Source organism: Canis lupus, chromosome 4, assembly GCF_003254725.2.
Source record: "Canis lupus dingo isolate Sandy chromosome 4, ASM325472v2, whole genome shotgun sequence".
NCBI lineage: Eukaryota > Metazoa > Chordata > Mammalia > Carnivora > Canidae > Canis > Canis lupus.
Window position 1 is genome coordinate 71,563,093 of NC_064246.1, and position 25,280 is coordinate 71,588,372.

Below are 25,280 nucleotides of genomic sequence, written 5' to 3' on the forward strand. Positions count from 1 at the left end.
TGAAATTGATTGTTCAGATGAGTAAATTGAAGTTTGGGAGGCAAAGTATTCTTTTTGTCCTACCAGACCTACTTATAGGGAACATAAAGAAGAGCACAGAAAGATAAGCTCCTTTGGGCTAATCAAGAATATTCACAATAACAGCTAATATTAACACTGTCTCTACAAAAAAGTATACAAGTTCCAAATAATCTGAAACCAGTGAACTTTTAGGAGTACAATCAATCTGTCTACTATTATCAGTTTTATTTTCTAAGTAACAACTGTGTACAGATTTTCATAACAAAGATTTATATCATTGCAGAGTAGTATCTGTGTCTTTTCTTTAAAACTCCCAAAGCATCTAGTTCACTACTTGGTAAATACCTAATTTAATATGATAAAGGATAATGATGAAGACGGCAATCACCATACTTGGTAGAACACATTCTGAATTTCAGTTATGGAAAATTCTAGGAATAATATAGAATCCCTTTAAAAATGAAGTCATTGAGAGGACTGGGGTGCGGGCTGAATGAACTCAGCTATAGCAAGACAAATTCTAGATGGAACAGCAAGAAATGGTAGTGAATCTCATAGTGAGAAAACTGTTTTTAAAATTCTCCTTCAAAAAAAAATAAAAAATAAAATAAAATAAAATAAAATAAAATAAAATAAAATAAAACTCTCCTTCAATTCCAAGCAGAAAATCGTGATTTAGCATTAATTTGTCTTTTTTTACCTCCATAACACTTGCTAATTATCTCTTTAATACAGAAAAAAGTTCAGGGCAGCCCGAGTGGCTCAGCGGTTTAGCGCCACCTTCAGCCCAGGGCCTGATCCTGGAGACCCGGGATGGAGTCCCACTCAGGCTCCCTACATGGAGCCTGCTTCTCCCTCTGCCTGTGTTTCTGCCTTTCTCTGTGTGTATGTGTGTGTGTCTCTCATGAATAAATAAATAAAATCTTTTTTAAAAAACACATAAAAAATTTCAGACACAGAGCCTTGGCTGATAGTATTTATGATTGTGTTATTTTTAATGAAATTTTAATAATTGCTATGTTCTATTAACAGCAAAATTGGCTTTTTGCTTGTGGTCGTATTATAACATTTCCTTTAGGAAGAGAGAATGAGAAATGATTACTTCGTGGGCACTGGGTGTTTTCATGGCATGATGAAAAAGTTTGGAAACTAGAAAGAGTTGGTGGTTGCACAACACTGAGAATACACTAAATACCATTAAATTATATATTTGTAAATGAAAAATAAAGTGGTTAACTGTTATGTGCATTTTACCCCAAGATTAAAAGTATTTATAATTTTAAAATAAATCAATGTTTTAAAATTAAGTACCAAGGTGTAGCGAGATGGGAAAAGTTATGAGAGTAGTATGCAAACAAATGAGGTTTGAGAAACAGTCTTAAATAGTAAAACTAGACTGGATTAGCCTGGACAGAATTTCTGGGAGTTGACTATAGGATTCTCAAAGGTAGAGCCTTGGACAAACTAACTTTGGTAGCTTTTCAGGACACCAGCAACCTAGTACAGTCAACACTAGTGATTTCTGGTGACATACCAGATGTCTTGAAGGGTTTAGGCAAAAATCCCGAGACAGGGAAAGAATCTACAGCATCCATCTGCCGCCTGTTCTAAATCTCTGCAGCTCTCATTCCTCTCCCTCACCATTCAAGGGACTCCTGTGTTCTTGATGCCCTCTGGTCACTCAATGCCCCAAACCATTTGTTTTTCATCATCAGTCAGAGCCTCTGTTTTTTAAATGCAGGTTTTAACTATGTTTTGAAAGAACCAATATCCACAAGGTCACTATAAAGATCAAATTATATTTGGGACATGCTTTAAAGGTGTTTTTGTAAACTCTGGATTCTAACTCTGGATTCTAAGTCATGAGTGGTTCATAAAATTAATTTTATAGATTATAATCAGTAAAATGAATAAAATGAAATGAAAAAAGTTGGGAGTACACTGTACCTTGCAAGATCAGGAACTGTTTTGGTAAACTTCTATTTCAGTCGCACGGGTATGTGTGTGTATGTGTGGCTGTGTGTCAGTTTGTGCAAAGATACTTGCATAGTCAATCACAATGAAAATGTAATTTACTATAGACAAAAAAAAATAGTTTTATAAAACAAGTCCTTTCTCTCTGTGTTATCTGATCAGAGAGCGAAAGACCCGTTTTTCAGAATAAAATAGAATTATTACATGATATATACAGCAAATGGTTCCTTAATCACTTATCTCATGACCATCAGTGTTTTCTACCCAGAGTAAAATTTTTACAGCAAAAGTAAACTTTTTATCAGACAATAGTGATAATAATTTTTTATATAATATTAAGTATAAATAAATTGGGGCAATAACTTTAAAAATACTTCTGAATTAAGATTTGATCCTTATATTACTTTGTAGGAGAGAGCTAAAAAATACAAAAACTCTGATAAGGAACAAAACTGGTAAATATTCTAAATATTCTGAATTGCTGATATAACAGAATCTGAAAATGCTCCATAATTTGGGTATCATACTTAAAAATAAGTTTCTGAGTTTTATGAAATACAGTAAATTCTATGGCTTGTATAATTAGTACAACAAGGAAATTAAAAAAAAAAAAGAACAAGAAGGTTCACTGTAGCAAGAGTTTTAGAGTTCAAATCATTACTGGTTACATCCCTCTCCAGTTGCAATGAATCAAAGAGTAGGTTAAAAGAGAATGCACACAACCCAGAAAACTCTTTCACATTTTTGGCTCAGATATTACTTTCTGTATATAAAAGCCCTACTAGTGGCTCTATTGAGTGAACATTTAACATTTACTATTTTGTTTATAATGATTAAAACAGTAATGTTTGGCGTCTTCAGCTTACAAAATAAATCATAGCTGTCCTGAAGCTGAGAAACACAGCTCAGGAAATATCTCTCCTAGAGAGAGGAATCCCTTATATAGGCTTTCTAGAGACTGTAGTCATCCTGCAGAGATCCACCATTTTAAATGACATAACAGCCCTCTCTAGATAACTGTGAAGGGCTTTACTCATGCCACAGAAGATGCAAATTTTCTTTCGTTTTTTTTTTTTTTTTTTTCCTAAAATTTAGGGATTATTGGAGTACCTGGGTGGCTCAGCTGGTCAAGTATCTGACTCTTGATTTTGGCTCAGGTTATAATCTCAGAGTCCTCAGATGGAGCCCCACATAAGGCTCCACACTGGACACGGAGCCTGGTTAAGGTTCTCTTTCTTCTTCTTCCCTTGCTCCCCTCACTCCTACTCATGTACATGCTTACTCACTCTCTCTCAAAAAAAAAAAAAATAGGGAGCATTTATTCCATATTGCCAATTGATATAGAATATTCATAAAAGTAAAACAAATTGTGCTAAAATAACACAAAACCAAAACAGATTTTCATGTAATCCAAATTCTCAACCTCAAACAGCCTACTTATCATTAAAAGATCAGAAACCAAGAAAAGAAATGATCAAATATGTTTTATGGAATCATTTTTCAACTTAAATTCTCTATGATTATACCAGTTGCTAAATAACAAAAAATCAAGAAAGAAAACGAAAGATCTAATTGGCTTTATTAATCAATGAATAAAATGGGCAACATCCCTTCGAGTAAGTAGGGGAGCTCCAAAGGGCTATCGTAAAGTAAGGGATTTTAAAGATAAGAGAGGGTGCAGAAAAAAGGAAATTATTAGTAAAGAATCCAATGTTTTAGGCAAAGTTGCCCTCCTAAAGGTAACAGCAGGGGTCTATCAGTAACCTTCCTTGCGCTGACCAGAAAACTGCCTGGCTGACTGGTTAAAGGTTACATCCCTGGGAGGGTTGAAACTAAAGTTGGGTTAGGTATTAAGTATTGGTTTACTAACTTGAGGCCTTAACCTAAGTGACATCATTTTAGGTTTGTGGTTTTCTTTCTAACATAGTGCACAACTCTTTATAAAGGCATAATTTAAAATACTGTGAAAAAACGTCCTTTACATTTTACCCATTTGTCCATCTAACTTCAAAAAATCTTCAAAATCCAAACATTACTGCTTTCACCACCATCCTGGGCCAGAAAATTACCGAGACATCTGCAACAGCCAGCCCCCAAACAATCTCCTTACTTCTACCTTTCTCCATTTGTAGTTATTCTCCGTGCAAAATGTCATGTGTGATTGCCAGGGCGGGGGGAGGGGAGGCATGGAGAATGGGTGAAATAGATGAAGAGAATTAAGAGGTACAAACTTCCAATTCTAAAATAAACAAGTGTCACAGAGATAAAAAGTACAACATAGGGAATATAGTCAATAATATTGTTTGGTAACAGATGGTAACTATACTTCTTGTGGTGAATGTTTAGTATAGAACTGTTGAATCATTATGTTGTACACCTGAAACTAATATAACACTGTATGTTAATTAAACTTCAAGTTTTAAAAAATGGTCAGAGTGATTCTTTTAAGAATACAACTTGGATTATGTCATTTTTCTAAAATCCATCTAGGAGTATTCAAACTCCTTGACATAGCCTCTAAGGCCCTTTGATCTGATAGCCTCCCACCCCAACCTTTTCTCACTTCTCATTCATTCTTCCCTAGGAAAGAAGGTAGTACATTAATCTGACCTGTGACTGTGGTAAAAATTAACTGACAGCTCTTGACTTAGGTCTTCCTCTTCCTTCTTGGGTGTAAACTGACCTAAAAGAGTAATTCTCCTCCTCTTTTCCATGTCCAAAGTCTTCTTGGGGCAAGCCTATCTGGGTTCAAGTTGAATGTCCAATTCTAGGAATTAGTTAGTGGGAACTTCTGGCTGCTATCCTCCTCTACCATTTGTAGCAACGGTAGATTCTGGGCCTTTATGTATCACATTTTGGTGATTAGTCTTATTTCTTAATTTGTTTAGAACTAATGTAGGGAAGAGGGGTGCTATATTATGAGAGCTACTAAAAAACCCAATTCACTGAAAAAACACACACACACACACCTTACGTGTGAGTACGGAAAAGAATTTAGAAATTCTTATCTCTGGGTGGAGTAGTTATAGATAACTCATGTCTTTCATAAGCTTTTCTATTTGGAGTATCTTTACAAATAACTATAGATTACTTTTATAATCAGGAAAAAAATAGCCCAAACTAACTTACTTTGGGAACCATTACATAGGGCACCAAGGTTGGCACCAAGTTTTCAGAGGAAATCAAGAGCCTTGTGTTAGAAACATGTCTAATGAAACTGAAAAGAGAGTCACAAAATAACTCTCTCTAATCATGATTACATGCCATGCAGATAAAAATGTCTTACTTTTTCACAGATATCTCTTAATTACTTTCACTCTAATATTTTGACTAAATTCAAGTCACCAAAAAGTGACAAAAATTACATCATTCTCTTGAATCTGTAGAGCCCCTGGGGAGGCACAAAGAGACAAGCAGACTCCTTACTGAGTAGGGAGCCCGATGCTGATGCTGGGCTCGATCCCGGGCTTGATCCCAGGACCCTGAATTCATGACCTGATCCCATGTCAGACACTTAATCACCCAGAGACCCCTCTTATTCATATATTTTAAACTATAAATATAGTTTTCAGTTTCTGCTGAAAAATGTCTATTTTTTTCTGTCCTAATGATCAATACACATCCACAAATATTCATAGAAGTTTCTACTCCTACCACATTTAGGAGAAAGTTTTAATTCTTCTAGTTTTACTTACAAGTTAAAGTGTTTTAAGAATATTTATAATCTTTACAAGAAAAATACTTATATTAATTCAATTTTATTTTTCCTCCTGTCTTCCCTGGGCAACTTTGGTCAGTATATGATCATCTAAACCTAAGAATTTTTTCAGACATTATTTTGATCAGTTATATTTTCTTCTTTCTGTATGTTAAGACTACATCAATACAGTGCATAAGTTTTACCTTTTTCAGGATACTGTGCAAGGTCTACATCTCAAAATTAGAATATGAAAGGAAGGACTTTTGGGATAAAACTTAAATACTGAAATTTAACTCAACAACTACTTATTAAATCCCTACCACATGTTTTCTATACCAGCGATCCAAAGTTAAGGAAGAAAGAAAAAAAAAAAAAAAAAAACCTTGTCTCCAAAGAACATATTAACAATGACTTGTAAATTTTTTTGTCCTTAGCCAATTTAGATAAGGCAGGAGATGACCTGCTTCATTTATTCCTCTATTCCAGTGGCAAGGGAACTCAGGGTTTAAAGCTCCACTGCAGATAAAGTCTTGAAAAGATTATAGTAAGTCACTCTTTAAGCAGCTTTATCAAGGTATAATATCATAAAATTTATCTATTTTCAGTGTGTGATTCAATGATCTTTAGTATATTTGCAGAGCTGTGCAACCATCACCATAATCTGGCTTTAGAATACCTCCACCAGGGTCATTCATTTGTGAACCATAAAGTATTGCAGCACAGTGATTAGGAATGCAGGTTCTAGTGCAGACTGCTTGGTTCCATAATTTTACTAGCCTTGAGGAAGCTGTTAAAACTTTCTCTACTGGGTTTTAGTTTTCTCATCTATTTTTAAATTTATTTTTAAAAAATTTTTTTAAAAATTAATTTTATTAATTCATGAGAGATACAGAGAGGCAGAGACACAGGCAAAGGGAGAAGCAGGCTCCCAGTGGGGTGTCCGATGCAGGACTCAATCCCAGGATCCCGGGACCAAGACCTGAGCCGAAGGCAGACCCTCAACCATTGAGCCACCCAGGCGTCCCTAGCTTTCTCATCTAAAATATGTGGCTAATGGTAGTACCTCGTTGTATGGTCCAGAGGGTCAAATGAATTATCATATGTATAAAGTACTTAGAACAGCGGTTGGCACAAAGTGTTCAGTAATGATTAGCTATTATTAATATCATATGCTTTAAAAATCTATTAGAAAAAAGACTGAAAATACTTTTGATGCAGATAAGCATTATTCCATACTGAAGACTAAAACAACCTATAACCACACACTTATTTGATAATAAAAAAACCTGATCAACAGTAATCAAAAATTTAAAAACAAGAATAAGAGTAACTGAAAACTAAACAAACTCAAGATAAAATCTATGATGATCTGATACCACCCATTCACTGTCAACAAATATGTACGGGGAGCACATCTTTTTAGGGATGGGAAAATAGCAAATAAGACAAAAAGTCCCTGACCTTATGAAGCTCAGGTTAGAAAGAGACAACATGAATGGGCAGACAAATGAAAAACAAAAGAAAATAATTACACAGTGGGAAATGTCATAAAGACAAAAACATATTTTAGGCAATGGTACAGAGATAACAGTGTTAGGGAAAGCAAGGGCACTACTCTAGCCAGAAATCTAGTCTCACTCTAGAACTAGCCTTCTTATTTTATATTCTCTATTATTATACTGCTTTGTGGTTCTGAGATGACATTTGCCACAGGTCAGAATACAAAGTTAGCAGCCACATCCAAGTAGTAAACAAAAACCTACATGCAACAAAGGCTCTGAGGTAGGACAATTTGAGCAATGGAAAGAGGCTAGCAAATCTGGAGTTTAAAGAATATAAAGAAGAATGGCAGGTGAGATGGGGCACCTGAGTGGCTCAGTTGGTTGATTTTGGCTCAGGTCATGATCTCACAGTCATGAGAGGAGCCTCGTGTCAGGCTCCCCATTCAGCAGGGAGTCTGCTTTTCTCCCTCTGCCCCTCCCCCTGTTTGCACACACACGTGCATGCACACTCTCTCAAATCTTTGAGCAGCCCTGGTGGCTCAGCAGTTTAGTACCGCCTTCAACCTTCAATCCTGGAGACCCTGGATCCAGTCCATGTCAGTCTCACTGCGTGGAGCCTGCTTCTCCCTCTGTCTGTGTCTCTGCCTCTCTCTTGTCTCTCTCAGGAATAAATAAAATTTAAATTAATTAATTAATTAATTAATTAAATCTAACTTATTTAAAAAGAAGAAGAAGAAGAAGAAGGATGGCAGGTGAGGTTGGATAGGCAAACACCAAATTCCTGTACCATTTCACTATTTGAATCACCCCTTCTCTATCCAACTGCTTGAGGTAATGTTAGGTCACTACCTGTAGATTTCTGGGGAAATTTACCATCACCATGGGCCACACTATGGCAAAGCATTCGTCACTTTAAAATGATGAGATTGGACAGCCCCAGTGGCTTAGCGGTCTAGCTCCGCCTTCGGCCCGGGGCATGATCCTGGGGACCCGGGATCAAGTTCCATGTCGGGCTCCCTGCATGGAGCCTGCTTCTCCCCCTGCCTGTGTCTCTCCCTCCCCCCACCCTCTGTCTCTAATAAGTGAATAAAAATCTTAAAAAAAAAAAAAAAAAAAGATGAGATTTAGAAATGGAAGATTATTTCTTAAAAAACATTTGGCCTAATCCTGTTACTTGTATGTTTTCAGGGTTTATACTCCTGGATAAATAAACTTCTGGTCCATAAAAAGAGCATCATGACTGTTCAACAGCAGCATGGAGGGAATAGCATCTGATTTGGCTTTGACTGAATTGAGTTCTCCACCAGCAGTTGGGGGCTTGCAGCATACATGGCAATATGGTCAGTTCTGAGAAGGGCAGTAAGGCAGTAGAGGGAGATCAGGAGGGAACAAAGCATAATTAAGTGATTTTTTTTTTAAGTTTTTCCATTTATGGAGAAAGTCGTGGGAGATATTCAAAGGCTGGTTAAAGATAAACTGAAAGGCTGTAGGTGTCAGTCGGGGGAAATGTGAACTATATTCAGTATGTGGTAAGCACTGCCACACTGTGTACTGCATTTAATAGGATTTAAACTGAAACTGAGTCATATCAGAGTGGATGGACAGAGAAGGGTAACAATGTGCAAAAACACAAGTTGGAGATGATGCAAGTCTGAAGTACAATGAAAGCAAAGGAGGTGAAACTGAGGGTGCAGATGTGAGAGTCACTAATACAGAATTTATAAGACTGACACTGGTTATAGGAAATGGAAATTAGCAGGAGAAGAGGTTGTTTCAAAGAGTGATATTATCAATAAGGAGAGACTGAAAAAAGACAGCTGCTTGGAAAGTCTTATATTTTATTCTTCAAAAGATTCAAAAGAGATTACACAGTATCTTCTGATATATCCTCAAAATATCGATTTTCCAGCTTCTCCAGGGCCTTTGAAAGCAAACTGGGTCGGGTCACTGTTTTGTTCACTGTGGTATATGCCCAGCATGTAGAATAGTACTTAGATCAGAGAACATACTCAATAACTTTTGTGGAATCAATGATGTGATCTCTCTGCCTCCCTTCCATCTATCAGCCCCCCTTGCTCCTTATTTTCTTCCCTACTGGCCCAAAAGGCTACAATTTTACACATTTTGAGCAACTATCTTACCAACATCCTTAATTACATGGCCCATTATCCTTCTGTTACACGTTTCCTATTTTTTTCTCTGAGATTTCATATGATCTTCTCTATAACCCCAATGCCCTGAAAGTTCAAGATGTACAGCTTAATGGGAGTTTTTTTTTTTTTAAGATTTTATTTATGAGAGAGAGAGAGAGAGAGAGAGAGAGGCAGCAACACAGAGGGAGAAGCAGTCTCCATGCAGGGGAGTCCAGTGTGGTACTCGATCCCAGGACTCCAGGATCACACCCTGAGCCCAAGGCAGACATTCAACTGCTGAGCCACCCAAGCATCCCGATGGGAGTCCTTTTCATTCACTGGAAAATTATGTGTTTCCAGTTCTGACATTCATTCACTCATTCATTTGTTTATTTATTTGGAGCAGGAAGAGTAACTATTTCTCATCTAATTCCATCCTCCCTCCTCGACATTTTTTTTTTTCTAGAATTTTCAAGTCAAAATACTCAGTGTGTTTTTATTTACTTTTTAGGAGATTTCTTTGACTCTATCTTTCAAAATCCATATGGACTTCCCCTCCTAGTATCATCTATTTACTTTCCAAGAGCTCTTGCTTGAACTCTAAATGTGCAAAAATTTAGTTTCTTGGTTGTAATATTTTCTCTTTTCTGAGAATATGAATTATAGGATGTTTTTCTTAAAATTTTCTTCTGTTTCCTACATTTTTTAAAATTTTTATTTATTTATGATAGTCACACAGAGAGAGAGAGAGGCAGAGACACAGGCAGAGGGAGAAGCAGGCTCCATGCACCGGGAGCCCGACGTGGGATTTGATCCTGGGTCTCCAGGATCGCACCCTGGGCCAAACGCAGGCGCCAAACCGCTGCACCACCCAGGGATCCCAGTTTCCTATATTTTTTAAGAGATTTTATTTATTTATTCATAGAGACACACAGAGAGAGAGGCAGAGACTCAGACAGAGGGAGAAGCAGGCTCCATGCAGGGAGCCCCACGTGGGAGTCGATCCTGGGTCTCCAGGATCACGCCCCAGGCTGCAGGCGGCTCTAAACCGCTGCACCACCGGGGCTACCCTTCTGTTTCCTACATTGTCTCTCTCTCCCATCTGAGTTTTTCTGTTTGCTTTAGTTTCTGTATTTCATATTAGAGGATTTCTTCAAATGTCTGGTAATCCTTGTCTGTCCATTAATATGTAAGAGAACGGCACTAAAAAGCTGATTAGAAATTCTATGTCAGGGATGAAAATCTTGTAAAGGGCTAACAGTAAATATTTTAGGCTTTGGGGGCCATATAGTCTGTTGTAACTACCCAACTTTGCTGCTATAATGCAAAAACCATCACAGACAATATGAAAATGAATGAGCAAGGCTGCTCTGATAAAACTTTATGTATGATAATGAAATTTGAATTTCACATAATTTTCATGTGTCATAAAATATTTTTCATATTTTGATTTTTTTAAGTGCCATGTGTCATGACAGTAGGCAGAATAATGTCCCCCAAAGACTTTCACATCCTTTTTTTTTTTAAAAAAAGATTTTATTTATTTATTCATGAGACACACAGAGAGAGAGAGAGAGAGAGAGAGCGAGAGAGATTGGCAGAGACACAGGGCAGAGGGAGAAGCAGGCCCCATGCAGGGAGCCCAACGTGGGACTCGATCCCGGGTCTCCAGGATCAGGCCTTGGGCTAATGGCAGCGGCGCTAAACCGCTGAGCCACCCGGGCTGCCCAAGACTTTCACATCCTAATTCCTTAAACTTGTGAATGTTATTTTACATGACAAAGCGGGCACTAAGGTTTTAGACTGAATTAATGTTGCTAAACTGATCTTAAAATCGGGAGATGATCCTGGATTAATGAGCAGATCCAAAGTCACCACGAGGGTCTTTAAAAGTGGAAGAGGGAAATAGAAGAGAAGGTCACCATGTTGTGATGTGAAAGGACTCCACTCTCTTTTGCTGGCCTGAAAGGTGTAGGAAAGGGGCCATGAGCCAAGGAATGTGAATAACTGCTACTAGCCAGAAAAGGCAAGAAAACAGATGCTCCCCTGAAGGCTCCAGAAAGGAACACAGCCCTTAACTACCTTAATTTTGGTCCAGTAAGACCTCTAAGCCACAAAAGTATAAAATTATAAATTTGTTTTGTTTTAAGTCACTAAGTTTGCGGTAATTCGTTACAGTAGCCATGAGACAACAATACAGCCATTTAAAAATGTAAAAACCCTTCTCAGTTTCCAGGCTATAGGAAATCAGATGGTGGGCTATATTTGGCATATGGGCCATAGTTTGCTGACCCCTGGTATAGGCTCTTGATCCAAATGCCTAGGATGAAAATCTCAATTCTGCCACTTAACTGTAATCTTTGGTAGGCAAGTCAACCTCTTTGTGTCTTGTTTCCTCATCAGCAAAGTGATGATAGTAACAGTACTTCTATCACAGGAATGCTCTAAGGATTAAATGAAATATTACATGTAAAGTGTTTAAAATATCACCTACCCCACATGAAGTACCCAGTAATTGCTATTATACTAATAATGGAAGGGAGACGGAGAAACACAGCTCTCCATGAAGATGTTCCCCTTATCTCAGCTCTACTACAATACAGTCTCTAACACTGAAAAGTAATTCTTTTGCATTGTCGGGGTGAGGGAAGAAGGAAGAACAGTGATGTGGTTGCACATGATAGAGAAGGGAACCCAGGATAAATCAGTTGTCTTTTACAGGCCTCCCCAACCTTGGCTAACGTTTCTATTTTCTCATTCGTGCATCTGGTTTCCAGCTTCCAAAGGTGTCTTGAGTTCTCTTTTCTGCTGTCATCTCCCCTATAACTCTCTTCATCCATGGGGGTTTATGTTTTTAAAAATGCCTTTTCTGTATTTTAGTGGGTTTCAAGAGGGAGCAGAGTTGAATGTGTTTAATTTTTCCTGTTTTAACTGAAATTCTTAAATTCAATTGCTCTATTATTCCTGGCCTCAAAAAGCAAGGATAATAATCACTTATATTTAAAAGAAAATCTTTTAACCTAACTTTTTCAAAAGGCAGTATTTTCTCATTTAAAAAATCTTCTCATTTTCTCATTAAAAAATGTTGCTTCCATCGCTTCTTGGCCTTTTGGCTAAGATCAAGTGTAAAAAATGTTGCTTCCAACAGTATATGATACTTTCTAAAAGCACTATGAGTAAAACTTGAAAGCTTTCATTAAAATAATTCACAAATTAGAACTTAACTTCAGGGCCTGCAAGTAATTTTGTACAGTTCTGATGGTTATTTGTGTTTTGAGTCAATAACATACTTTTTTGAAAAGTAAACTTCAAAAAATATGCGTGTTAAAAACACTACAGAACAATCTGTATGTCACATGTTTTCTATTCAGTGTTTATTTTAAAAAGGTAATTACAATTCATACATCTACTCAGGCACACTAACTAGTGGGTATATGACATTCTCATTAATTGATGGGGACTGTATTTTCATACACTGAATGATGGCTATAACAGGGATCTACAATCTCATCTTTCTAAGCCATACTTTTAGTCACCAAAGAAATCTGTAAAACTCATAACACTTTCACAGTCTGAGTTAAAAAGCATCCTGAGATCTAACTTCACTATTCTATAAAAACTGTAAGCTGACTAGGATCTAAAGAGAAAAAAGAAGAAGACCAATAATTATTAAGAAACTATTATGTGCAAATTTCATTCTAGGTACTTTAAATATATTGCTTAATATAATCCTCAAAAATAATCTGACAAGATGGGGATCATGCCCTCATTTCCTGAGTAAGGAAAATGATGCACAGAATGCTCAGGAAACCCAGGACTGATAGAAAGCTTAGAGTAATATATAATGTGACTTATGTCTCAGGTGTCATTTACAAACTGTGCCATAGAAGTATGCAATCGATATTTAGCTATCCATATTTTTTTAGACTCCCAATATTATGACTAATGAAGAGATTAAAAATCTGTATTTGAATTTTTAATGATGCTCCTTATGTATTTTTTCAGATACAGAATGTTTTCTTAAAGGATGATATCTAAATAATTTGCTTTTTAAATTGTTTAAAAATACCACCCCCCCCCCCATAATGTACTTTGCTTCCCCCATATAGTCAATATTTTGCCACTTTAACTTATACTGATATTGGATAAAAGCTTTGAATCATTGTTAAATGACTGGTCTTTGTGGAAAGAAGGGAGAAGACATCTGGAGGAGGGCATGAACCCAGACTTGCACAGTGTTGGCCACTGGAAGTCATGTTTAACTTATGGAAGTCTTCTGATGACATCACTATGAGAAAGATAAAGGACACTCAGAGTACAGAGAATTCAAATCCCAAAAAGCTCTCCATGCATTAGTCCCAAGGTTGGTAACTAAAGTGTTATGTTACACTATATTAATTAATTAGTACACAAGACTAAAATTAATTAATTAATTTAATTAATATATTAAATTATACACAAGATTAATACACAATTAATCTTGTGTATAATTAATTATTAATACACAAGACTAAAAGCAATTGTTTTGGGCTGAAATAGTCTCAAACGGAAATTTTTTAATGAAATTGAGTTATTCACATTTGTAAATGATAGTGAATGATAAATAACTGTAATGAAATGTTTTCCAAAGCAAAGTTATGTGACATTAAAACTGCACAACAAATGACAAGATTGGAAATGAAGACAAAATACCATTTGCTAAAAATATTTCAAAGTATTATTCTTTTTAAAACTCCAAAATCTGCAATATCATCAGGTTAACACTCTATTTAAGGGAAGTCTAATTTGTTCTAACTGTAAAAATAAGAAAGGTGAGGTAAATATTACTGTGAGAGTAAAGAGTGTTTTTCTCTTCAGTGGCTATGACAGCTTCATAACAATTCCAAAAAGCACAGAGAGAAAAAGCTATCCATAAATAAAATTACTACAGAATGTAGTTAACCAACAGTATGAGAATTTGGCCTGAACTAGTTTACATGAGGTGTGAGAGAAGAAGGATCAAAGCTGTATTATGGAAATTTAACAGAAAATACTATGAAAAACAAATTTTTAAATCTCAAAAATAATCTATAAGATACAAGGCACAGCAGATAGTGTCCAATAGTGAGGAATGATTTCTGTGAGACTTTAAGCAACGTAAAGGTACCCAGGGACTCAAGTGCCACCCACAAAATATTCTCTTTATTCTGCTTTATTTTCCTTGTGGTACTTGCACATTAGCTGAAATTATAGCTTTATGGTGATCTTAAAAGACTCAAAATGTTTTGAGAAATAACAATCTCAAAAGAGCCTTTCAATGTGACTGCTTTGACACAGAGTAGCCCCTGTAAGGCTGGTTAGTAAAATAACAGCACTATCTCATTGGTTATCTAAATTCCACACCCCTCAGAGGTCCTGACTATAAGTACCTACCCTGACCCTCTTAGCCTTCCCTAACTCTTCCATATTCTGGACACTATACAAAGTAGCTATACAAGGTTATAAATTATCCTACAGATTATTCTTTTTTACAACCACTTAATGGGTTTAAATTTCTTTTGTCTCATTCTCAGTGAGGTGGTAGGTGTTTCAACATACTAGTGAAATGTTCTTAATGTAGACAGCTAGCTAGCTAGCCAGCTAGCTATAGATACAGAGATATGAATAAAAGTACAGAAGAACACATACCAGGTAATTTGCAAGCATTATGGGGTAGAGATAGAATAATGAGGGCAAAGAAGTTATTAATAAACAAATAATAAACTTTTTGAAAACTTTATCTTTCATGTGTGTAAAATTATGATCCCATTTAAATAAATTAGATCTCTACCGATTCAAGTAAAAAAAAGCGAATTGCAAATTCTCTTTCTATATAAAAATAAAACCTTTGTGGGTACCTGAATGGCTCAGTTAAGTGTCTGACTTCAGCTCAGGGTTCTGGGATCAAGTCCTGCATTGGGCTCCCTACCTAGTAGGGAGTCTGCTTCTCCCTCTCCCTCTGCCACTCCCCCCCCTTGCTTGTGTGCTTGCTCTCTCCCTCTCTCTCTCTCTCTCTCTCTGTCAAATAAATATATCTTAAAAAAAAAAAAACTTTTAATCTAGGTTTCTACACACAAATAAAGGGAAAGGTGAAAAGAGGACATAAATCAACCTAAGCTTAACGTGGGTAATCTGACAGTGACTAAAGACATTTACATATCCGTAGTACACTGGATCTAAGCTACTACTGGTGACTTTATTTCCCATATTCTCTCTCGCTGTTCTCTTGTGCACCGAGGGGCTTCATTTGCCCAGGAACCTATCTCCCAATGTCATTACTAGTTCTTGCCCAAGTCCTTCTCTGATCCATACCAACCATTCTCTAGGATGGCTGATAGTAGGGGGATTGATCAGCCACTGAGCTGGAGAAATGTCTCTGCAGTATCTCTTAGGCTTGAGGTTTTCCTGGTAAGGGGTTGTAGCATGTGATCACTTCCCAAAATGCACAGCCCCAGAATCTATGCAGGGGATGCAGGCAAAAGGAGAAGTAAGAGGCAGTCAGGTAGAGGGTAGTCAAGCTGTTGCTGACCGTACCCACTGCCACATAAAACAACTTAAAATATATTTTTAAATTTTATTTATTTATTCATGAGAGACACACATACACACACACACACACACACACAGAGAGAGAGAGAGAGAGAGAGAGAGAGAGAGAGAGAGAGAGAGAAGCAGGCTCCACACAGGGAGCCCAATGTTGGACTTGATCCCGGGACTCCAGAATCATGCCCTGGGCCAAAGGCAGGTGCTAAACCACTGAGCCACCCAGGGATCTCCAATTTAAAATATTATTACTTCCCATCACCTGTGTCTACAGAAGGCATGCATAAATAAATAGATAGATAAGATTGTCTCCATTTTCTTACCCAAATCTTAGTTTACAGTGATTGCAATACAAGTAAATACAGCATGCTCTTTTAGTAAAGGTTCTAGCATAATGTAGATTCTTAATAGATATTTAAAAAACAGCAACAGGGATCCCTGGGTGGCACAGCGGTTTGGCGCCTGCCTTTGGCCCAGGGTGCGATCCTGGAGACCCGGGATCGAGTCCCACATCGGGCTCCCGGTGCATGGAGCCTGCTTCTCCCTCTGCCTGTGTCTCTGCCTCTCTCTCTCTCTCTCTCTCTCTCTCTGTGACTATCATAAATAAATAAATTTAAAAAAATTAAAAAAAAAACAGCAACAGTGCTTTGAAAAAAAAATATGTCCAAAGAATTTGCTATGTTTTTATATGAACAGAAGTCACTAGAAATTTGTCAGACCATACAATGCTGGAATATTTTAAAAGTCAGAAGTTAGACTTGAGAGCCATGAAAACAGTTTTTAAAAATCCACCTATGTTAATACAGATTGCATAATTTTACATCATTAAGGATACTAAAAATAACCTCAATTTCTTCCCATCCCTTCTCTGCCTGTCTCACTGTATTTTCATATAAATATAATAGTTTTTATGTTGCTATTTTTAAATGTCTTCCTACAAATAAGTCAACAACCTTATTTTGCTACCTTTCCGGAATACATTCATCCACTTATTCATTCAACAAATGGTTACTGAAGATCTGCTGTATAATAGGCATTTTTCTTTGCTCTGGGAATACAGCAGGAAGGAAAAGAGATAATAATCCTTTCCTTTGTAGAACTAATATCCCACCAGGGGTAAACAGCCAATAAACAAGTATGTAAAATATATGGTAGAGTATGTTAAATGGTGATCAGCATGAGGGAAGAAAAGAGGGATAGAGAGTACCACTGGTGGGGAGAAGGCGGCAATTTTATGTAGGGTGGAGTCAAGAAGTCTTGCTGAGAAGAGAAAATGTGAGCAAAGAACTAAAAGAGGTGAGGGGGAGGGACACCTGGGTGGCTCAGCAGCTGAGCATCTGCCTTCAGCTCAGAGTCCGGGGATTGAGTCTCACATCAGGTTCCCCTCGGAGAGCCTGCTTCTTTCTCTCTCTGCCTGTGTCTCTGCCTCTGTGTGTCTCTCATGAATAAATAAAATCTTAAAATAATAAAAATAATTAAAACAAAAGAGGTGAGGGGGGAAAGCTATGTGAACATGCAGGAGACACAGGCAGGCTGCAAAGGCTTCTGCATACATCAAACCTGAGTCAGGGTGTATGCTGTTACCTCTCCAATGTCACCTCCCACAATTCTACACCTCCCTCACCTTGCTCCAACCACACACTTTCTTGCCACTGCTCACATATATGCTGATGAATGGGAACCGAGGGCCCAAGGAGGCCATGCAGACCTGTAGAAGCTTCTCTGAAAAGCCCTCCTTCTGAAATTGACAGGCCATCATCACATGACTGAAAGGGATACTGGGGAAGCAAACACTCCTCTACAGCAGCACTGGCCAACAGAACTCTGTAATGACAGGAACGTTCTTATCTGTGCTGTTCAATAAATAGCACATAACTACACCCATGTGGCTATTTGGTACTTGAACAGTGCCATGTGACTACGAAACTGAAATTTCTATTGTAAATTTTAATTACTTTAAATTGAAACAGTCAAATGTGGCTAGTGGCTATCATACTGGCCAACATAATTCTAGAGTAGAGGTAGGTGCTAAGAACACAGGAATTTATCACTAATAGACACCTTACTTCTAAAAAAATATTTCATTTAATTTGCTAAAGTTAAAGTTGGTCTAACGAGAATTCTATAATTAGGTAGAGCAATTATGATAGTTTTACTTGTCACAAAACACAGACATGTATTCATCACTATTTACCATGTAACTCTCTGGCTACTTCATGGACAAACTACTGCTATAAGGCTTTTTTACCTCAGCTTCAGTGTTTCCCTGTTAATAATTTATTATTGCTGAAGTAATAATTAAGATATTTTGTAAAATTCTCTTCTTAAATCAAACTGTATTTCCTGCCAGCAAGTTTTTTCTTCTCAATTTGATTTGTCTTTAGGTGACATATATTTACACGCAAATGTCAAAATATGAATTTAACAAACAGGATGTGGTATAATAAGCTGTAACTTCATGTGCTATTAAATTCTAACGAAATAAAAAAAAAAAAATTCTAACGAAATAGAACCAAAGACTATACAATTAGGCAAAACAACTTAAAAGATTTGGGGGGGGGGGTTAATTGACATTAAAACAGCTTTGTTTTTTACAAAAATGGAAATAGAAGATACTCATTGTTTTAGGAGACATACAAAGTCAATCTTTAATAATTATTTTTTTTAATTTATTTTTTATTGGTGTTCAATTTACTAACATACAGAATAACCCCCAGTGCCCGTCACCCATTCACTCCCACCCCCCGCCCTCCTCCCCTTCTACCACCCCTAGTTCGTTTCCCAGAGTTAGCAGTCTTTACGTTCTGTCTCACTTTCTGATATTTCCCACACATTTCTTCTCCCTTCCCTTATATTCCCTTTCACTATTATTTATATTCCCCAAATGAATGAGAACATATAATGTTTGTCCTTCTCCGACTGGCTTACTTCACTCAGCATAATACCCTCCAGTTCCATCCACGTTGAAGCAAATGGTGGGTATTTGTCATTTCTAATAGCTGAGTAATATTCCGTTGTATACATAAACCACATCTTCTTTATCCATTCATCTCACAGAGGAAGACATAGACATGGCCAACATGCACATGAGAAAATGCTCTGCATCACTTGCCATCAGGGAAATACAAATCAAAACCACAATGAGATACCACCTCACATCAGTGAGAATGGGGAAAATCTTTAATAATTATACTCAACTTTATAAGAATATATGGGAAAGGCCCACATATATGCATTATACTAAACACACTGCTATTAAAGCTACACTAGAAAACTTCATGACTTAGAATTTTTATGTTTAATTCAACAGCACCAGAGACGATGAAAGCCAGTTACTAAAAAATTTATTGCTTGGTTAAAACTCCGTTTACAATTCAAAGGATTTTAAAAATCTCTGTGCTGTTATGAAGCTTTATGGGGTTTACAATGGAGATGAAAACAGAAATAAAAAGATCTGACAAACAGAAAATGCCAAAGATATTTCCAGCATTATCAACATGGATTCTTTTTTTCCCTATTATTACTTTTTACCTTATTCCTAGACAAACAATTTTAACTCATCTACCTAAACAGACAACTATGTCTCCTAGAGTCCCTTTTGAAATGTAAATGGCTGATGGGCAATTTTATTTAAAAAGAATATTCTTTTCATAATTTCTAAAAAGAGCTAGAATATAAACTCTAAAAGGCAAGAATTTTTTATAATCTGCAATATTCCCAGTGCCTACAATAGTGCCTGCCATATAGTAGAGATACTTAATAAATTCTAACAAATTACTAAAATAATCATTTTTTCAGAATCTTTTATTAAAATAATAACCAATATAAATAAATAAACAAACAAAACAAAACAAAAATAACCAAATAGCATTCTAACATTAGTGTAGATTTTCACTTTAACATTGGTAAAATCTTCCACTTACCAAAAAAATCTTGTTTTACAAGAATCATTCCACTTACCAAAAAATCTTGTTTTACCATCTCTACATAGAACAAAACCCTTTTTAAAGCTTATTGGTAATTCTAAGAATTAACCAAAACCTTTCATATTCATTATTTCATAGAATTATTTCTGTGATCCCTTCCAATTCTAAAATTTATTTATTCTAATAATGATCTAAACTGCAAAAGAAAATCTGACACCTATTCAAATGGAATGTCACAGAATGTTAAAACAAAGTATTATTTAAATTACTACAAAAATAATTGCAAAACGACTGATGAACCATTGCCGATATTTCATGGTTTTCTTAAATCTTTTAAAGGATATTTTCTGCTTAGTCTTCTTTTATGCTACTATCAAATCGATCGCTTTCAAAATCAAGTACACTTGACACACCAAATAATAGAACTGCACTATGCTTTTTAAATTTTATACTAAAAGATCTACTGTATTTTAAAAACAAAATCTAATACACATTGGAAAATACTGAGCTGGAATGTTTGCTAAAATGCTGTTTACTGCAAATGTCCCAATGTTTTATCAACTAACACTGAAGTTTAAATTAGGGCTAAACTCAGGAAACTGACCTTCATAATATTTTAACATGATGTTTGTCTTTATAAGGTGTTTTTCTTCTAAGAAAAGCAGACTTAAATGTCTTAGACTTACAGTCATATTTCGGTCCCAGATCTGTATGCTTCCATTCTGGCAGGCAGCTGCTATGAGATTTCCATCTCTACTATATGTGCACGTGGTGGGAATTACTTTTTTACCCTGCATCGTCCGTGGTTTAAACACACTTCTTTGCTTCCTTGGATTTTCAACTTCCCATGTCCTCACAGTCCTAAAAACAATGAAGAGATTTTCATTTACAAAAAAAGAAAGGAGTTTAAAATTCAGAAGAGCTCATAAAAAGCACTTCACCTCTTAAGCATATAAATCTAATAATTATTTTAAAATAAAATGCGCACTGTAAAACATTCTCCATTTATAAATGAGGTTACTCACTGCAATAAAGGGAACCATCTGAATCATGTTGTCTTCAAATCAAACAACAAGTAGCAAATTCTATTTCAAGTCTATCAGAGTTATAAGTTCTGACCCTATACAACAGTGGCCTTCAAACAATTCTGACTATACTGGTCGATCAGTAAAACTGCTGAATATACACCAGCTATATACACACATTAATTTCTAAATTACTTACATGTGTTAATGCACTGTTATATAATACACTCCAGAAAAAACGCTGAAAAAATAAGTCACTAAAAATGAATGATGTCCTACTCCAGGGTCCAGGCAAAGATCTCATGACTCTGGGGGAGAAGCAGAAACAAAACTGTCTGCCCCTGAATTTTCAACAAGTAACAAAAAACAGGGGTCTAGGCCTGGGGGAGGTATAGAGTACCCTCCTGCTCACAGTCCCAGGCAAAGGAGCACTGCCTAAGAAAAGCTAGAACAAGACCCTTGTAACCAGAGAAGAGAAGGGGAGGGGCATAAAATAGAAAACCAAAGATGATTTTAGGGAGTTCTTGGCAGAAACTATTCAAGCCAAAGCACTATGGAACAATATCTCTAAAGTTCTAAAAGGAAAAAAAAAGCCAATCTAGTATTCTATAGGCAGCAAAAATATATTTTAAAAATATATATGGTAAATAAAGACTTTTTCAGATGAATAGAAGCAGAGATAATTCATTTCCTTCAGACATGTACTACAAGAACTATTAAAGGAAGTTCTTCAAGAACTTCAATACAAATGGAAATCTGAATCTACAACAAAGAAATGAAGAGTGCCACAAATGGTAAAAATGAAGATAAATTTTTTAAAACATTTTTAAATGTTTTTTAAAAATGTCTAAATCTCTTTAAAAGATCCATGGCTGAAGCAAAACAATGTATTGTAAGGTTTATAGCATATGTTCAAGTAAAATATATGCCAACAATAGCACAAAGGTTGGGAGGAAGACACAGAAGCATAGTTTTATACTATACTGGAAATGGTATAATATTATTTAAAGAGAGACTTTGACACATTAAAGATATATATTACAAACCCTAAAGCCATTGCTAACATATTTTTATAATAAATATGCAATCATGGAGATAAAATGGAAATGAAACAAAAACAGGAAGGGATAATAAAGAAAAACTATAGGATAAATATAAGACAAACAGCAACATGGTAGGTTTAAATCCAATCTCATAAATAATTACATTAATTTGATGTAATCTAAAAACTCTAATTAAAAGGCAAAGATTGTCAGACTGGATTAGGTAAAAGCAATACCCGGCAGATTCTTTCTCTTAAAAAGACACAAAAATGGGGCACCTGGATGGCTCAGATGGTTAAGCACTGACTCTTGGTTTCCACTCAGGTCACATGATCTCAGAGTCCTGGGATCCAGCCCCATGATGGACACTGTACTCAGTGCAGAGTCTGCTTGTCCCTCTCCCTCCTCCTCTACCACTCTCCCCAGCTCATCCATGTGCACACTTTCTCTGTCTAAAATAAATAAAATCTTCTTTTAAAAATACACACAAATGTTTAAATATAAAGACTTAGATAGATTAACAATGAAAAGAGGGGAGAAATGTGCCAGGTGAACATAATCAAAAGAAAGCAGGAGTAACTGACCATATAAATGTCTGACAAACTGGACTTCAGAACAAGAAATAAAACTAGAGATAAAGAGGAAACTTTCATAATGAAAAAGAATCAACTGATCAAGAAGACATAACCATCCAAAATGCATATGCCACTAATAACAGAGCTTCAAAATATGAAAGCAAACTTAATAGAAATAAAAGGAAATATAGCAAATCTTTATTTATATTTAAACTCTCCCTCTTCGCCAATGACATGATACTCTACATAGAAAACCCAAAAGTCTCCACCCCAAGATTGCTAGAACTCATACAGCAATTCGGTAGCGTGGCAGGATACAAAATCAATGCCCAGAAATCAATGGCATTTCTATACACTAACAATGAGACTGAAGAAAGAGAAATTAAGGAGTCAATCCCATTTACAATTGCACCCAAAAGCATAAGATACCTAGGAATAAACCTAACCAAAGATGTAAAGGATCTATACCCTCAAAACTAAAGAACACTTCTGAAAGAAATTGAGGAAGACACAAAGAGATGGAAAAATATTCCATGCTCATGGATTGGAAGAATTAATATTGTGAAAATGTCAATGTTACCCAGGGCAATATACACGTTTAATGCAATCCCTATCAAAATACCATGGACTTTCTTCAGAGAGTTAGAACAAATTATTTTAAGATTTGTGTGGAATCAGAAAAGACCCCAAATAGCCAGGGGAATTTTAAAAAAGAAAACCATATCTGGGGGCATCACAATGCCAGATTTCAGGTTGTACTACAAAGCTGTGGTAATCAAGACAGTGTGGTACTGGCACAAAAACAGACACATAGATCAGTGGAACAGAATAGAGAACCCAGAAGTGGACCCTGAACTTTATGGTCAACTAATATTCGATAAAGAAATACAATTCTAAATAATTCATGACTCGAAAAAACATCACAAGGGATAGCAGAAAAAGTTTTGAACCCAACAAATATGAAGATACGTATCAAAATTTATGAGATTCGGCTAAAATACAATACAGAAGGAAAATATAGCATTAACTGTATATGTTAGGAGGAAAAAAAAAAAAAGACTTCAAATAATGACCTAAGATTCAACTTTAAAAAAACTAGAAAAAAAGAGGGGCTCCTGGGTGGCTCAGTCAGTTAAGTGTCTGACTCTTGATTTTGGCTCAGGTCATGATCTCAGGGTCATGGAATTGTGTCCTGCTTCACACTGGGCATGGAGCCTGCTTACGATTCTCTCTCCCTCTTCCTCTGCCACTTCTCCCACATGTGCATGCTCTTTCTCTCTCTCAAATAAATAAATAAATAATTTTTTTAACTAGAGAAAGAAAATTAAACCTAAAGCAAGTAGAAGGACAGAGATAATAAAAATGAGAGTACAAATGAGTAAAATAGAAAACAAAAAAAAAAACAACACAGGAACCAAAAACTAGTTTCTTGAGATCAATAAAATTAATAAACCTCTAACTGGATTGATGAAAAAAGCAAAAATTGGAGACAGTATCAAATGTCAACATCTTGAATTAATGAGAGGACATGATCATAAAGCCTAACAACATTAAAAGGATAATAAAGGAATTTCAGGAATGAATTTATATAAATAAATTTGATAATTTAGATGAAATGAATAAAGTTCCTTAAAGGACACTAACTACCAAAGTTCACTCAATAAAAAATAAATAACTGGACTATTCCTACATGATTAAAAAGCTAAACATATAGCTAAAAATCTTCCCATTAAGAAAACTCTACATGGCTTCACTGTTGAATTCTACCTAACATTTAAGAAAGAAATAATACCAATTCTACACAAACTCTTCCAGAAATAGAAGAGGAAACAATTCCCAACACTCTTCATTCTATAAGGCCACACTACCCTGATGCCAAAACCAAAGTCACTACAAGAAAAGAAAACTATGGTTCCATATCCCAGTAAACACAGACACATAAATCCTTAACAAAATACCAGTAAATTCAAACTAGCAGCATGTAAATAAAAATAATACTTCACAGTTAAGGGATTTTTAAACTAGGAATGAAAGAATAGAAAGGAATGAATATTAAACAATATATGTGTCACATCAACAGACAATAAAATATAAATGATCATCTCAATCCATGTAACATAAACATTTGAAAAAAAATTCTAACATTCATTTCTGATAAAAACTCTCCACATACTAGGAATAGGATGGAACTTCCTCAGCCTAATTGAGGACATCTATGAAAAACTTACAAATAATATACTTATTAATGAAGAAAGAAATTAATTAATTTCCTCTTATGGTTGAGAACAAAGCAATGATATCAAACTCTCATTATATACTGGAGTTGCCAGTCAGTGTAATAAGACAAATAAAAGAAATTAAAGGCTTATAGACTGGAAAGAAAAAATAAAACCATCTTTAAGAGACCATATGATCAAGGTGCCTGGGTGGCTCATTCATTTAGGCAACCAACTCTTGGTTTCAGCTTAGGTCATGATCTCAGGATCATGGGATCAAGCCCTGTGTTGGGCTCTGGGCTTGTCACAGAGCCTGCTTGAGAATCTTTCCTCCCACCATCTGCTCCTCCCCCAGCTCACTAAAATAAATAAATAAATAAAATCTTAAAAGAGAGAGAGACCACATGACCATATTCATTGAAAAAACCCAGGAATCTACAAAAATACTACAAAACTAATAGTGAGTTTAGTGAGGTCACAAGAACAAGGTTAAGAATCAGTTTTATTTCCACAGACTAACAACAATTAAATGCTGAAGTTATGAAAATAATATCATTAATAACGGTATGAATAAAAATGGAATTTCAAAAGGATGCATAGTATCT

At 35.9% G+C, this 25,280-nt stretch overlaps 1 protein-coding gene across 4 annotated transcripts in view; it reads right to left on the reverse strand.

Annotated features, from left to right (window-relative positions):
* The window catches only part of WDR70 (WD repeat domain 70), a 310,102-nt gene that overhangs the window by 99,532 nt on the left and 185,290 nt on the right, over nt 1-25,280 (reverse strand). For all 4 annotated transcript variants that reach the window (XM_049109320.1, XM_049109319.1, XM_025436429.3 and 1 more), the window contains one exon: nt 20,503-20,677. In XM_049109320.1, coding sequence (XP_048965277.1) covers nt 20,503-20,677 — 175 coding nt within the window. The remainder of the gene's footprint in view (nt 1-20,502; nt 20,678-25,280) is intronic.